Below are 16,261 nucleotides of genomic sequence, written 5' to 3'. Positions count from 1 at the left end.
TACTTTTGGTATTAACGACATTGACTTTGATTATTTTCCTGTAATAGTGTTATAAAATTTATCAGTTGTTTCCCTATAATTCCCATAAAACTTTATGTAAGATCTGCTCATAAGTTTCTTTTAAAAACCTGCAGCTTGCTTAATTGCAAAACAGGCAAAATACTCCTCTGGTCGTTTAAGAATTGGGCTCCAAACGTCAAAGTTCCCGAGAGTAAGCAAAATTTGTACTATCCTTCAAAAGATTTCAAATATTTTGAAGATATATTTATTTGTAAAAAGATTTTACAATTATAAGCAGGGTATCAAATTATTTAAAAAATACAAAAAAAAAACAAGATCAATTTGTTTTTCCTCAAAAAATGGAAATTGTAAATGGGCAGTTAATATTGGCAAAGGTCATCACTGATTCCAAGAATTTCAATATACAAATTTAAAGAAATTAAAACTTTTAAATGGTTTTTTTCGATAACTAATTGTATTTATAAAATTATTCAAAAATCTGCATTTATGATTTCTTTCTTTTTGTAGGTATTTAAAAAAAATTTATTAGAAAAAAGAAACACAATTAGACTTTTTTATTAGTTTAATTTGTATAATACTTGACAAAAAACATTGAGAAATAATTAAATATGCATTCAAGTTATTATTAACTGAGAATTTTATATTTATTGATATAAACTTATTCCATTTCTTTACACTTCTTTCATTCTAAGTGATCTATTTTTGTCAATATGCATAAATATATATGAAAACAAACAATATATATGATGCAAATTGCAAAAATAAAATGCAATCAACAGCAGCATAAACACAATTGATTGTTCTTCTACTTAACTCAATATGTAATCAATATTCGTATTGTTACGTGTACCTATTATGAAAAATTGTATGTGTCTATCAATTGAATTATGTATTTATATTCAATTTTTTGCTGTTTGATTAAGAAAATATATATATTAAGTAGGGGAGCCGGGGACAGTTGCAACTCCTTTGGTTTAATGACTCATAGCTGATGTCACTCAGACATGTCAAACATTGACACATCATATACGGTAACAACTTGTTGACTTTTTTTTTTAATAACGTGTCATGTAATGAAAATAGATACATTTTAATGGAACGAAGTAACTCAATGTACAACACGCTCGGGAGTTCTTGAACTCAATGTTCCTAAATCTTAAGTCTGATGGAATAAATGTAATACTATAATGTTTACTTAAATTAATATGTGCAATTCCATCTAACCAATTAAGGGAACATAAAAAAAAACCTATCAATGGGATAACTAACTTCTGTTTGATAAAAAAAAAAACGAATAAATGATTTAAATGTAATTAATGTGAATTTACACATTAATTGAGCTCAATATTTTTAGGCGTATGTTTTGATATTTTTGAAGCCCCCGTAAAACACTTTATTCTTTAATTTTGTAGTTTCGGATAAAAATAGTGCCAAACTCGAGCCTTAAACCCATTTTGCCCTTGGTCTCTACATATAAATATATACTATTAATTTTCTTACTAGTTATTCGAGAAATACCTCTCTTTATGTGGGCTTCCACTCAAAAGTCTGTCAGGAATCCTTTACAAGTATGTTATAGTGAGTTGATCCAAATTCCTAATATATTATTATAATGTCCACCTTCAGCTGAATATTTTAAAGTGTTAAATTAATACAAGATTGTATGGATTTTGTCGTAAAAAGTTCATCGCTGCGATTTATGAAAATGGATTAGTGTACATATTAGAACCAATTTGGATTTATGAAGATTCAAAAGATTTTGAAAATGTACAATGCTAAAGTTTGTAAAAAAATTATTATACTATCATTTGTATATTTAAACTAAATACATAAGCACTAATAACATCAATTCGAAACCTCTCCATGACTGATTTTTTTTTTGCTCAAATTATTAAAAAAAAACTATCTATTTAATATTTATTCAATCTAAAATTAAGTTAAAACTATGAAAATATAAAAGAAACAATTATTTTTATCAAGATATGTCAGCTATTGTTAGAATTTACTTCGAGGATATACTGCAAATTATATTTGAATGAGACTCACTAAATGCCAGGAAATGCTGTATTTGTTGCAATTGACTCCTTTGTACCAAGTTTTATAATATCTAAAAATGTTCTTTACTACATGAGTTTTTTTAATTTTAACTAGAGTAGGCTTGCTATGTGTTGCCCGGGAAATAAAGAAATTCAATTCAATAAACAACTCTTCTCCTTAATATGTAACAAAAAATAAAGATCGTAAATTTTTTAGAATTATTTTCGCTGCATGTTTGATTAGTATTAATTTTGCAACCCTTTTGTAAAGGAAATGGAGTGATTTGCCGCCGTTGCCATGGACATTAAGAAACTAAAATTAATTTAGAGCTCTTCTGTTATTTTTTAAGGAGATTATAAGGTTTAGAGAAGAAAAAATTATTATAAATATATTTAAAAAAAAAGGGTAATATGTTGCTATAATCATTCGTAAAATTTAACGTTCTTTAATTTTGTTATACATAAAATAGTTGTTTGTTAGTCAAAACATAAGTTTTTAGAAAAATGATACTAAAAGGCCACCATGGCCTTGAACTCCAAAAAAATATTACCCAAATAATTTTTTTACCCTTAAAAACCTACTTGCTTTGGGGTGCAGGTGATTTGTGGACAACAATACCTACATTTGCATTTAGTATATATGAACTAGAGTGGGGTTTCCGGCGTTGCAAGAGACGTTAAGAAATTAAAAATTAATAAGAATTATTTTGCTAATTATAGAACAAGATATAATTTTAATAGTAAAATTTTAAGAATGATTCTAATCTTGGTTTTATTAATATGAGTATACTAATATAAAGGGACTATATAGCCACTCATCTTTCATGTTATGGGGAAGTAGTTGCTTTATTCTGAGTTAGGCCCCAAACTCGCAGTCTTGTAACAGCCTACCTAAAAATCGAAGAAACCACCTTACATCCCAAAATATGTAAGGCTCTGAGTCTGTACAGGTGAAGTTCCGCGTCGAACAAATATTTAACTCTAACTCTGCCACGGTTTTAGGCACCAAGAAACCTTTCTAATGTACCGAGCTCACAGTTTGTGTAGGTGAAATGCTGGGTTCAAGTAAAATTAAATTTCTTAACCACTAAATCCCTGAGCATAAACAAACCCTCATAATATCCCAAAATACACCCTGGCTGTCAGGTATACAAGTGAGGGCTGGACCAAAATACAGTTGAAACTTTTTTACCGTTGTGTTTTTAAGAACCAAGTAACCCTTCTAATATTCTATATTACGCCACAACAAACGATTTGTGTAGTTAAACTGCTTGGCCCGAGGCAAGTTAAATTTATCCGCTCCCCTACCTCATAACATCCCAAAATATATCCCGGCTCTTAGGTTGTGCATGTGAAGTACTGGGCCGTAAAACAGTTTAAACTGCACCACCGCTACATTTATAATCCCCATGATCCCCGTCTAATATGTTAAAATACACCCCGCCCCTAAGCTGTGTATATAAGCTGTTAGTCCCTGAGGCGGGTTAAATTCTTGCACTGCCACTTCTCTGAGCATCGAAGAACCCTTTAAAAACCAAAATACAACTCGGCCCTCAGGTTATATAGGTGAAGTGCTAAAAAGGCTCTTTTAAAGGCTGGCATGGCCTTGAATACCCAAGAAATGCTACTTAAACTGTTTCTTGAGTCTGAAGAACCTATATTCAAAATTTCAGCTTAATCCATCTTTTAGTTTGGCTGTGATTAAAGGAAAGACATATTCACATACAAACTTACATTCACGTTTAATATATAAATAGATAGACAAAATAAAGTCAACTGATAGCAAAGTAATTGTTTTGTATCTTGCTTCTTGATCCTATGGATCTCTTCCTCCTTCTTCTTTTAATTAATACGTTTGTTTTATTTATGACTTTGAGTATTTTTATACTTCTTGCTATAAACACCCTGACAGGATTGATAATCCATCAGAGTAATATGACATATTCGTTTGCAAATATAATATACAAACATTCTTTCAATATCTCGAAGATAATACTACAAAAATATTTTTTTAACAATAATCTACATTATATTATAAGACTTTGCTGTAAAGTTTTATCGCTGCATTTTTTTAATGCTTGAATAAAGGACCCATTGCAACTGCCCATGTTGCAACTGTCCCCCTTTACTCCCATAAATATAACAAATATTATTTGGGTACTAAGTAGATCCAAATAATTTTGATTATCTTTTTCTCGCACTTCCATACTGACCAGTTTTATGTTGTTAATGATATTGTGAAAGCAATCACTAGAAATAGAGGGAAATATCAAATGAATCTCTAATAATTAAAACCATATATGAAGGGTGGGTTATGGAGAAAAAGAAAAGAAGTAAAAAAATAACCACTGCTCCTTGAACCATAATCATCAATGGAATAGCTTTCATTAAATAAAGAATTTTTAGGCAGGAGAGACAGGATAATAATATTTACTATAGGGGCTTTTTTTCGATGTAAAATTGCAATAAGATATCGCAATATATTTTCATTATTTGGGTCTGTAGCTCTGATTTTCTTTATTTGTTCAACATATATATATATATCTTACATATTATTATATAAAGATTTATGGGTTCGAGTCTCAGGCAAGGAGTCTCAAATACAAATATATATAGCTTTTATATTTGTATTGGTTTTTTTGTGGAAAAAAGAAAACTACTCATATCTATTTGGATGTTTCTAGAGAACTTTTGACTTAATTAATTTCACATCTCGGTATTTTTAATATATCTGTGAGTTTAACATGATTAGAATAATCAAAAAGTGGGTATTTTTACTGCTAAATAAATATTATGCATTTTGTAAGCGTTTTGAAGACACGCTTTTTAATAACTGATAGAGACTATGAGTGATTTCTATGTATTTGCATATAGGTAGGGGAGGCCCAAATAGTTGCAATTGTTCCTTTTTCTGGAACATAAAAATAGCTACAACTGTTTGTATTGAGATGAGATTTAAATATACAGTTTAAGGCATTAAGCCATAATCCAAGAAAAGCTAAAGAAGCGATCTCTTAGTGTAAGAAACTTTTTAGAGCAGGGTCATTATTTTGTAAAACTTCTATATTTGATAAAGGGATATGACCGATGATTGCGGTGACAGGCTTAAAACAGGTGGCCGTTAGACCAAGTTTGACTCTATTATTGATACAATAATTTATATGAAACTTTATATAATGATTAGTAGTGAAATTAAATGCATCAAACACCAAAATAAGGTTTTATGAAAAGTACTACATTTTTTTAATTAAAAAAAAAATAAAAACTATTATATATAAAAAATGTAAAATATAGTACAAATTTTTGAGGCAAAAATCAGCTATTTTTGTCAACTTCTTATTGAAGATATTGGATAAAAGGGAATTTGATGAGTATATTGATATTTTTTAACGAAAATAGTTCTGTAATAATATATAGTTTATTTTTGTTATAACTTTCATCTGTTGTATTAATCATTATTTTGCTTTTAGTTGATATGACTCTATTATGATTTTCAATTCTCCAATTGAGGCAAAATAAGAGATATTTTAATGCATTTAGAAAAGAGTTAGTTACAAAAGCAAGGGAGATTTCATTATATTGTATATTATGTATTATCATTTTATATAATTACATTTAACATGAAATATGTTCATTGTTATGTCCAATTTATTGTATATCAGTAAATTTCTTTGATTTATATAGTATTTATTAATAACCTAAAATAAATAAAAAATTTGGACCTATTCTGGTATTGTACAATGAAATTTAAAGTAGTTATAATTTCATTATAAAATATTATTTTGTTTAATGTTGTAGTTCTAATCGATATTATATAACTGTTTTAATTGATCCTGGCTACGGGGATATTTCTAAAATTTAACAAGTCACATAAAAATAATATTTTGTTGAAAAACTACTGGAATGCATAATATTAGATATATTTAAAATCATTTGTTATTATGTTGTTTCAAATTTAGAATGTCCCAGTAAAGTTAGGTACTAACTAGAATATGCACTTGATAGAGACTATAACCATTTCCCCTAACAATTGACATTCATTTTGTATTATTTTGTTAGTCAATAGTTTGCAACGATGACTTTTCAAAACCCGTTGAATTACCTTTTTTGTGACCTTGACCTTTTTGTTTTATAATAAATATATTCTGTGTTTCTATTTTACACTGTACAGTTATGCATTTTTCATGAAGACTTTGACATCTCAAAATTTAATAACCTTTCATTGTCAACAAAGATATATGTTCATTCTACAAAGTTTTACTAAAACTTCGAAGTCGGATTAAATAGTTGAGCCAAAATCCATGCAACTATATCTGGTATTCCCTACATTGTACTAGGTACCAATACTATAAGCGTATATACTTATAGGTTTATATAAACAAACATATCCAAGCCTTTTACACAAAATGTAAATATTAGTTTTCAATGAAGTGTAAAATAATAAAAAAAGCTTAAAATTTTGAAAGGTTTTATTTTATTATTTTTAGATATTGCTAAGTAAACATCATCATTTAAATTTTTTATCTATAAAAACTATATACGGTTTGTGTACTTAACTATTGTAGATATGAGAAGTGCTAACTAGGATTTTGAAATATTTTAAAATACTTAAGTTAATTTATTTCATTTTTTTTTAACATTTTTTAAAATTTATAATTGTATCCAAAGATATTAAATTAATTTTTTTAACCCATGATTTGTTAGCAAAAAGGTAATAAGTCATATTTATATAATAAAGTAAAATATATTGTAATACACAACCTTTCCTTCAAAAATAGAAAAAAGGTACCACATTATTTGCTAAGTAGTAAATGATGTTACACTTCCAAACTATCAGAGTTTTCTGTTTTTAGTAATAGGGGTATGTCCACTGTTTAATAACTTTATACTCCAAACACTAAATATAAGGAATAAGATTAAGAGTTGTACAATAAAAATCGACAGCTGATAAAAAATAAGTTCGTATTTTGAAGCTTCAGGTATACTAACTTTATTTTAAAAGAATAATGAAAGGTTTTAGAGAGCTTTCACTGACGGAACAGATTTTATAAGTTATATAAAATGACCCTATAGGGAAGAAATAGTTGTTAATATATGTGTTTGTTGGACAAAATGAAAAATAAACATAAATGAATGTCTTTAAAAGATGAAAAGTAAAAACTTTTTCCTTATTAGAATAAGGGATTATCACATCTATCAGATATATGTGTAGGTATAAATTCTCTTTTTTTAAAGGAATCTTCTCCAAATAGCATTTATATATATATATATATATATATATATGTATAGAGTGCGACAGGAAAAATTTCCGTGATCAAGAAGCAAAACTAAAACCTTAATAACTTTTTATTAGAAAAGTCACACACTGAAGTCCAGGGGATTAAGATCAGACCTGGAAGAGGTCTTCAAGTATTGTCCAATAAGTCAGCAATATGCTCCTTGCAGAAGTTATGTGCTTTCAAGGTGGCATGGCTTGGGGCACCATCTTGGATCCACACATAGTTGTTCTCAGGATAGTTAGTTTTTTCCAGGGCAAGATTTTCCACCTAAGGATCTTATAGCTGGCCTCATCCCTGATTTTCTCAATCCGCTTGAAGAAGAAGAGATCTATTTTCTTCTCATCAGAGGCCACACCTCCCAATCACATTGTTTTGGCCAGATAATTTATCGTGAAGGTGCCGTGATGTTGCTATGAATATGTCGTTTCTGCGGTTTAAAACCTAGTCGTCTGTGAAAATCTTCTTGTATGAGAAGTTCTTCACAGTCGACAGATGACTCTTCGAGTAATTAAGTAATAAAGTAATTTGCATCTCCCAACCTTTAATGATTTCATCCCGTCAGTGAGGAGATGTCTTGGAACCCTGACAATGTTCTTAAAGCCGAGGTCATCGTGAAATACCCTCCAGATGGTGATCTCGTCCACGTGTTGAACTTGTCAGCCATGTACAATAATTTTTTATCCGATTTAGATCAAATTAAAACAATGCGCAAGAAAAACAACATATTCATTGAAACATTTCTTGAGATGCCTCCTGAAACCTTAATTAGTGCAAAAAATAATTTTTAAAGAAATGGAAAATTTCCTTGTCACGCTCTGTATTTATAGACTGAGATGTGTACACCCATGTTAGATTGGTGACCTGCCTATGTTCTTATAAATTTTGATTAATTAATTTCTCAGATAAGATGAACGACTTTCATAATCATAAAGTCAACTCAAAATGATTTTTAGAAAGAGATATGACTGACATCTCTAATTGTTTAATAAAAATAAAACGACATCATGTTTGAAAAAAGTATATATAAATAAGTCTTGTATTAAAATTTTGTCTACGCAAAATCTGTCCTGATCAGGTCACACGCATTTCTTTGGAATATATATTTGAGGATTTTTTTTAGAAAGCGACCAATTATTTTGAAAAGAGAACATGATTTGTATTTCGGTTCTCGGTTAATTTCAGTCAAGAAAAAATCACAATAGATCGAACATAAAAAATAAGTGTTTACACACAATAGTAATAAAAATCAGTTGTATTTTTTAGATCTCTCGTTCTTTTTGTAGTTTTTGGAATTGGTAATCTGAAAAATGAATTCATAATTTTTCTTCATATTTTGCATATTTGTATCAAAATTGTAAGTCCTTGTTGGACTCTGAGTAGAGTTAAGAAACGACATTGGAGTCATGCTTGCCGATGTCCTTGTTAAATTTTTTTCTCCGCCTCCTCCTTCGTCAGAGCTGAGTGTTGCTAATTTAATAAAAAGCCATGAGGGCTAATCTGCTCTCCTCCTAATCATTTTTCAAACTATCAGGGTTACCATGTTGATTCTTGATTTCTTTTTTGCCTAAAACACATCCCATTTTCATAGCTAATGATGACGTACGTAATAGATAACTCCATATATATTTTTACGAATTAATAAATTCACAAATAAAGAAGTATTATTGAAAAGCTTATGGATGACGAAATTTTATTTTTATTAAAAACAACTGCTTTCTTTTTCTTCTTTTTTTGCAAATATAGGGGTTAATGTTTTTCTTATCCGAAGCTGTATACAAAATATGGCCTCTTACCTGTATTTCATTAATTTAAAGTCAAAAAAATATGTACATATGTTTGTACAAGGTATTACATTAGGGAGAGGCAAGTGCATAATAAATTCTGAAAGATATTATCCCTTCAGATTTTGTTGATACTGTGTATGAAAATACAGAACATATATGTACAGTTTCATTAAAATCTTTATTTATCTTATTCACAAAGTTGATGAAATGGTGTAAAAAGTGACACAGAACTTTAAAAATCACATTATTGCTCATTTGAAAAATATATATTTTAGAATAAAATAACAATTAGTATAATTCTCATTTTTGTTTTTTGAATAAAAATTGAATGATTAAAATGTTATAAATATCATTCGAAAGTTACTCTTGATTACCAAAAAAATAGACGAGAGTTTCTAAGAAACTCATTAATTATGTACTTTATTACCTATAATCAATCAATTTATAACATGTTTTTCCTTTTAACTTTCATATGGGCACACCTTTAGAGAAAATTTTAATTTTAACATTACAATGCAGAGGCATTTGACACCAAGACATTGTTAGAGATTTTTTTTTGTTCTAATCGGAACTAAACTTTATAACAATTATTAGTTTTTCCACATAATAATTAAATTATAATTCTTTTTTGAAATCAGCATGTAAGTTATAACTTTAATTATATACCAAGTGTAATAAAGAAATGTGGTGCTTTAAATTTCCAGATTATTCCTGGATATATTTGATACAAAATTAGCGCTATTACTTTTTATTAGACGTATAAACGTTTTACTTAGTAGCCAAAACACCGCCATGGAGTGAACAACAGAAGATATCCAGTATATTACATTTTCTGAGGCAATTTTGATAAACAAAGATCTGAATAGTAGCAATGCGGAAATCTCAAAGATCACAGGAAGCGTCAAGAGGAGAGTTGCGGACTAAAAGAGGACCTGGTGAGTCAAACGACTGATTGGCTTCAGAATAACTCCTACAACTGGTGTCCAAGGATATTTAGGTTTCTATCTTCCCCAACCTGAACCTGATAGACTTTTTTTTCGTCTGAAACTACCTTAATTTAATGGTCAACAACGGTCCTCACACAATCAAGATGTCCTGATCGACTTTATATTCTTGAAATGCAAGAATTTAGATCCGGCTCTAGTTCCTAGGGTTTCAATATGGTTCAAGGCCAGAAACAAGATCGGTATTCAAGCCAAAAGAGACTAAAAAATTTAAAAACTTTTCAGTTTTTCAATAGATTTCAAATAAAGAAGTTAATCAAAAGCATTCTAAAACTCAAATAATATTTTGTAACTTTTTTTTAAATGTCATCGGCTATGTTCCAAAATATAATATTAATTTATGTCAATGAAATAACACACATGTATTCATTAAGATTATATAAAGTCACAAAAAAAGAGTGAACTTGTTTGGAAAATAGTTGTGGCATCAGGCTCACCCTAATTTATGTACATTGTACATAGTATAGAGAACCAACCCCTTACATTGTTATTTATGAGAGATAAATGCGTGTTAAAATATCAGACTTGTGTTTACAAAAAAAAAAAGATAATCTGAAAATTTAATGTGTAAAAAATATATTTTTGTTAAACACATATTTTTTTTAAGCAAAATTATATAATTAATCATTTTGCCTCATCTTGTATATTTTCATTAGCAAAAAAAAGAAAAGTAAACACAACAGTATACGTATGATTAAATTCATAGTATATCCCCTTTTCCCGGAGTTATAGACCTACAGAAAATTCCCAGAAACTCCCAAATATATTTCACAATATAAACTTTATTTCATTATACAGTGGAGAAAATAAGTATTTGATCCTTTGACGATTTGATAAATTTGCCTCTTTATAGAGAATGGTTTTTCAATGCTTAGTTTATTTTTACAGTGAGAGGCAGAAGATGAACAACAACAAAAAAAACACCAGTGGTGTGTTTAAACACCCCAGTATTCAAACTATTTAAAAGATAAAATTTCTCCATCAATTTTTTTTATTTTTGATAACGACACTCATGAGGATCAAGTGAGTACACGGCATAATGGTCTTAAGATATGAAGTACTTTATAAATTTATATTTATAGCTTTATTCAAGGGATGTAATTAAAAAAATATGGGGGGACTTAACGCCTAAGGATATTTTTTTATCCTCATACAAGGTATGTTCAAACGAAACCTTACGAACAATCTGGATCCTGGTAGTAAAAAATATATAAGTATTTGCTTATATATTTTAAGAAAAATACTCTTAAAATATATAAACAAATACTTATATTCCACACTATATATTTTTTAAAACTAGATGAAAACCCAATGCATGCTTCCAAGGAATCTTATGTAGGTTTCAAACCCCGAGGAATAGCGAAATAACGGTATCCCAAGATAGAAATAACCAACCCACGTATTATTAGTGATTATGATGAAAATGAAGATGATAATTGAGAATATATGAGTGGAACTAGCCTAAAATTGGTTATTTTTTCTTTAAAAAAAGTATGATTATATTCCATTTACTACCCATCGACAATTTACAGGGATATGAAAAATCTAAATATGTATAAATGTATTTCCACACAAAAACAATTAAATAGAAACCAACATTGAGGAAACATGACTACTTAATCACGTAAAAAAACTATTAACTATGTATACAAATTATAAACTGCTATAAAGTAATTATTAGAGGAAAATATTTGAGTGCATTAGGCGTGTAAGGATTAACCCCTACTCTTGATGTTATCAAAAATGAATAGGGTGGAAGTTAGTTTATTTTTTCTTAATGTAATGCTATTAAAGAGGTGTCATATTCATACTCTTGCTGCTAGGAAAAATGAAGAAAAAGTAACCACAGCTTGACGAAGAAATGTTTTATAATTATCATTCAGGGTTTCAATCATCGTGTTTTTGAGGTTTTCTAGCACGCTTATAAATGTACCCAAATTATTTACTCAAGTCAATATGCATAAAAACGAAAGAGTGGGTGTTTTGTCGAAAAAAGATATCCCCGGCATGTAAGAAAAATATCTACTGGATAATTTCACACACAATATGGTAATTAAATATGAAAAATGTTACAATGTAAGATTCCGTTTTTTTTTTGTTGTTGTTGCAACTTGAACAGTGTTTTTATTTTTCAAATGAAGTGATCATTATTTTATTATTCTTGAAAAGAGAACATACAGTTATACATTAATTTATGGTTTATTTTCTTAACACAACCACCGGCCATATTATTTAAATGTAGGATCAAAAAAAGATTATACATTTGTCTGCTAAAGACAAAGTAAAATTATTTTTTTCCTCCCTACTACAAGATGGCAGAAAGATTCAGACTGTTTTAATATAAAATACAGAAAGCAATAGACAATATTTTTGTATAAAATAATACAACTATAATGCCTATATTGGTAAAAAAAAGTTAATTTCCCATTTTGTTACTTATAGATGCGTTCGAATCGAACGTAAAAACCCGCCCATATCATAAAATTTCTTTAATGACATAATCATTAATATTATTAAGTTATATTAATTATATAAAAAGTATTTAAATTCATATGATGTTAGTAAAATAATAAGCAAGGAAGACTGGGACATTTACAACAGTTTGTTTTACCCAAAGCAACAATAAGATGAACCCAGAAAATTTACGTTAAAATTGTATGGCAAAATTTAAAAATTTGTTATTAAAAATAAATCAATTAAAAAAAAAATTTATTTGATAGTTTGAATAAAAATTGATAATAAGGCGTGAATATATTTTATTAAAGAAGAAAGGTTTGCCATTTCTTTTGTTTGAGCTTATATCCATTTGATAATTGTTTGTTTTTGCTATTTGTTGAAAAAAATCATATGTACAAGTTTACTAATTAAGGAAAAGCTTGAGAGGTTTTAACGTTCGGGACAAAGGGGTCAAATCTAAGAGATGTTATAATTTTTTCCGGACTCGGTATTTTTCTTTATTATTACTTTGTTTTTACAGGTCTTGAAAATTGAACATCCCAGATACAATGGCAAGATTTGAAATTCAATTTGTGTAAAATTATTGACAGCTATAACATATAAATAAACTTAATGGAGAACATACGGATCCATGTATTTAGGGTCAAATTATGGCGTATTCATTTTATATCAAGCTCCTGGTGAATGAGCCAAAACCATAAAGTATTGCATTTGTCCTCGGTCTATCTGACTAAATGACTTACCTTAATTTAATAACTGTTCATAAATATGTTTGTCCAAATATGCATACAAATGAAAGGTACTACAAAATATTAATGTAATATGTCAGTTAGTAAACCGAGCCCTTGTAGAGGGCATTTTAAAATTTCCAGCGGTTTTACAAGGACAAAAAAGAGGACTATTTTAAGTCCTTTAATAAAGTACCAATATCAGGTATGCACCTATGAAATGAGACTTAAAAAAAAATATTTGAACGTTTATTGTAAAAAAATGGTTACAAATTTAATTTTCAAAGAATGCCCCTCTGCTAACCACACATTTTTCCATTTTTTCAGGCTATTTATTGATACCTTCCCAAAAAATTGTTTGTCTTTGAGTACAAACCAGCCATCAATCCATAGTTAGGCTTCAGCGTGAGAATCGAAGCATAAATCATTGAGTACGTGGCCCATCGATGCAAACAAGTGATAACCAAAAGGCACCAGGTCTGGTGAGCAAGCCGCATGAACAAAAGGTTTCCAGTTGTACGATTCAACAAGCTGGTGGGTGGGTATAGAGCGATGCTGGGGTGCGTTGTCATCAAGCAAAATTACCTTGTGTTGTCTGGCTTCATATTTTGGGCATTTTTAGCGTATAACATGGTTCAAAGCCGCCAATTGTTATTGGTAGCGATCACCATTAACGGGTTGGTCGGGATGTAGAAGGTTATACCATATGACATCACACTAGTCCCAAAACACACACAGCATTGCCATCTTTCCGTTCTCACGTCAAAATTACCACTTTGTAATTTTTCAAACCACCTGAAGCACTGTGTTCTGCTTTGAGCATGTCCACCGTAAGATTCCACAAGTATTTAATAGGCTTGAGAAGCATTTTTCTTCTATTGGTAACAGAAAATCAATTATGTCCGCACATCGTAGTTTGTAGGCGGCAGATAATTAGACAAATATTTCCGAGCGAAAAAAGTGCGTTGTTGAATGAAACTATACAAACATTTAAATTTTTGACACATGAATGGTTTATAATTTGAAACTGGCTGCACCTAGGGAGAATGGCCGAAAGTATCATTTCATAGGTGCATACCTAGTATACCCCAACAATAATATTGCAGATTTCCAGCTGAAAAAATCTTAATTGATCGATCCTCAGCAAGGATCTCTTTTTCTCAAACTTTAGTACAAATAGAACAGAAGTACCATTAAAAGAAAATTTCTTACCAACGCATTCTGGAACTTGACCATCCCATCCTCCCCAACTGCATGTTCGACTTGCATTTCCCTTTAATATATAACCAGGAATACATGAATAATAGGCGTTTCCTTTTGTAGTCTTTACTAATCCGTAAATAGGCTGCTCTGGCTCTCCACATCCTGGATGACCTAAAAATATATTATTTTGGTTAATTTGTGATTTAATAATATATATAAATACATATTTGGAAATTATGTAGAAAAAATAGATAAATCTTTTTAACATAGATGAAACTTGGTAAAATATTGTATAGCTTGTCAACACAAAAACATCAATGATTTTTCCCAAAAATGGTTTTAAATTACCATTCTATTCTTCAGCTAATAAATTATTTGGCATTTTTTTCGTATAAAAAATTTTTATCACGTGGTGTACATACTAAAAAATCTACTTGATGTTATCTGGTAATATATATGGAAAAAAATAAAACGATAGATTATATCGTTGATAGTAATGGTGTGGCAGTACATATATTTTTCAGTACAGTCCAGTCTAACGACCGATCCTTTCGGCCCTTGAAAATTGTATTATGATAATTGCACATAACTTGCAAAAAATTTATTTTATTTCCATTATGATTTTATAATGCTATACTTATACTCAGTTATATAATTTATTATATTAATAATAATTAAAATAAGGAAAAACATCCACACTGACGTCACGAGAAATCTATTTTAGCTTATTTTAGGAGCACTAGTGGGACTGGATTGCAGTCCTATTTATTGACTAACACAGCTCCTATTTAGGAATGAAGAAAATAAAAAGGAAGAAATGAATTAATGATAGCTGGAAATAAGCTCAAGAAAAATACCTCCTAATTTAAACTTTCAGGTATTGCATTTACCTGAAAGTTGTTATGATAAATTTTCAACAGCTGGAATTTTAATTGAATCATTGTAGCTGTTATTGTTTATATAAAAACTGATAAGAACTGGTCTTAGGACTAATAAAATTAATCATTGTTATACTGAAAAGACTGCAATCTTTTCAGTTTTTTTCGACCAATTCAACAATACTTGTACACGATTTTTCATTAGAACCACTTCAAATTTTATTTCTGTTACAGAAAAAATGGCATCAAATTATTTTTTTTTTTCACATTTAGAAACTGTATAAGTATACATTTCATCATGAAGCAATATTCACTTTTTCAATGATTGAAAATTATCCAAATTTATTATCAAAATAACCCTAATAAAAAATAACTGATTTTCATTGCACAATCTTCTTAGGTATGAAGCTTATTTATGGCTTGATGACTTTGCGTATAAGCTAAATATGCGTGAATGATCGTATAGCTATCCACAATAGACATTATTTTATCCCAAAAAAATTATTATTTTGTGTGAAGGGATCTTTGGGGCATATTTTTTCGCTGATGATGATAATTGCAACGTTGCTATCAATGAAAAAAAGGTTTAGCTATTGGGATTCTGTAAACGTACTCGTGGTGGTCCCGCTAGAAAAATCGGTTTTTATAAACACATGTATATGTTTCAAGTTTGTACTGAAGAAATTGTCTTTGTTTTATTTTTAAAAAAAAAAAAAAAATGAAGCATTCTTAATCGAAAACCCTTCAATGGATATTTTTCCAAAGAGTTTTTTGAACAAAGCAACATATTTGAATATAAAGACCCCAAATATATCAATGTAATATCGGGAAATTAAATAGATAATAAAAATAAATTTAAGGAAAAAAAAAC

General features: G+C 29.1%; 1 protein-coding gene across 1 annotated transcript in view; it reads right to left on the bottom strand.

Annotated features, from left to right (window-relative positions):
• The window catches only part of LOC121115384 (uncharacterized), a 286,411-nt gene that overhangs the window by 37,033 nt on the left and 233,117 nt on the right, over positions 1-16,261 (bottom strand). The window contains exon 7 of the mRNA XM_071887445.1: positions 14,522-14,683. Coding sequence (XP_071743546.1) covers positions 14,522-14,683 — 162 coding nt within the window. The remainder of the gene's footprint in view (positions 1-14,521; positions 14,684-16,261) is intronic.

The sequence above is a fragment of the Lepeophtheirus salmonis genome, chromosome 3, assembly GCF_016086655.4.
Source record: "Lepeophtheirus salmonis chromosome 3, UVic_Lsal_1.4, whole genome shotgun sequence".
NCBI classification, from domain to species: Eukaryota; Metazoa; Arthropoda; class Copepoda; order Siphonostomatoida; family Caligidae; genus Lepeophtheirus; species Lepeophtheirus salmonis.
Note: the sequence above shows the minus strand (reverse complement) of the source record. Positions and strands in the feature narration are given on the sequence as shown.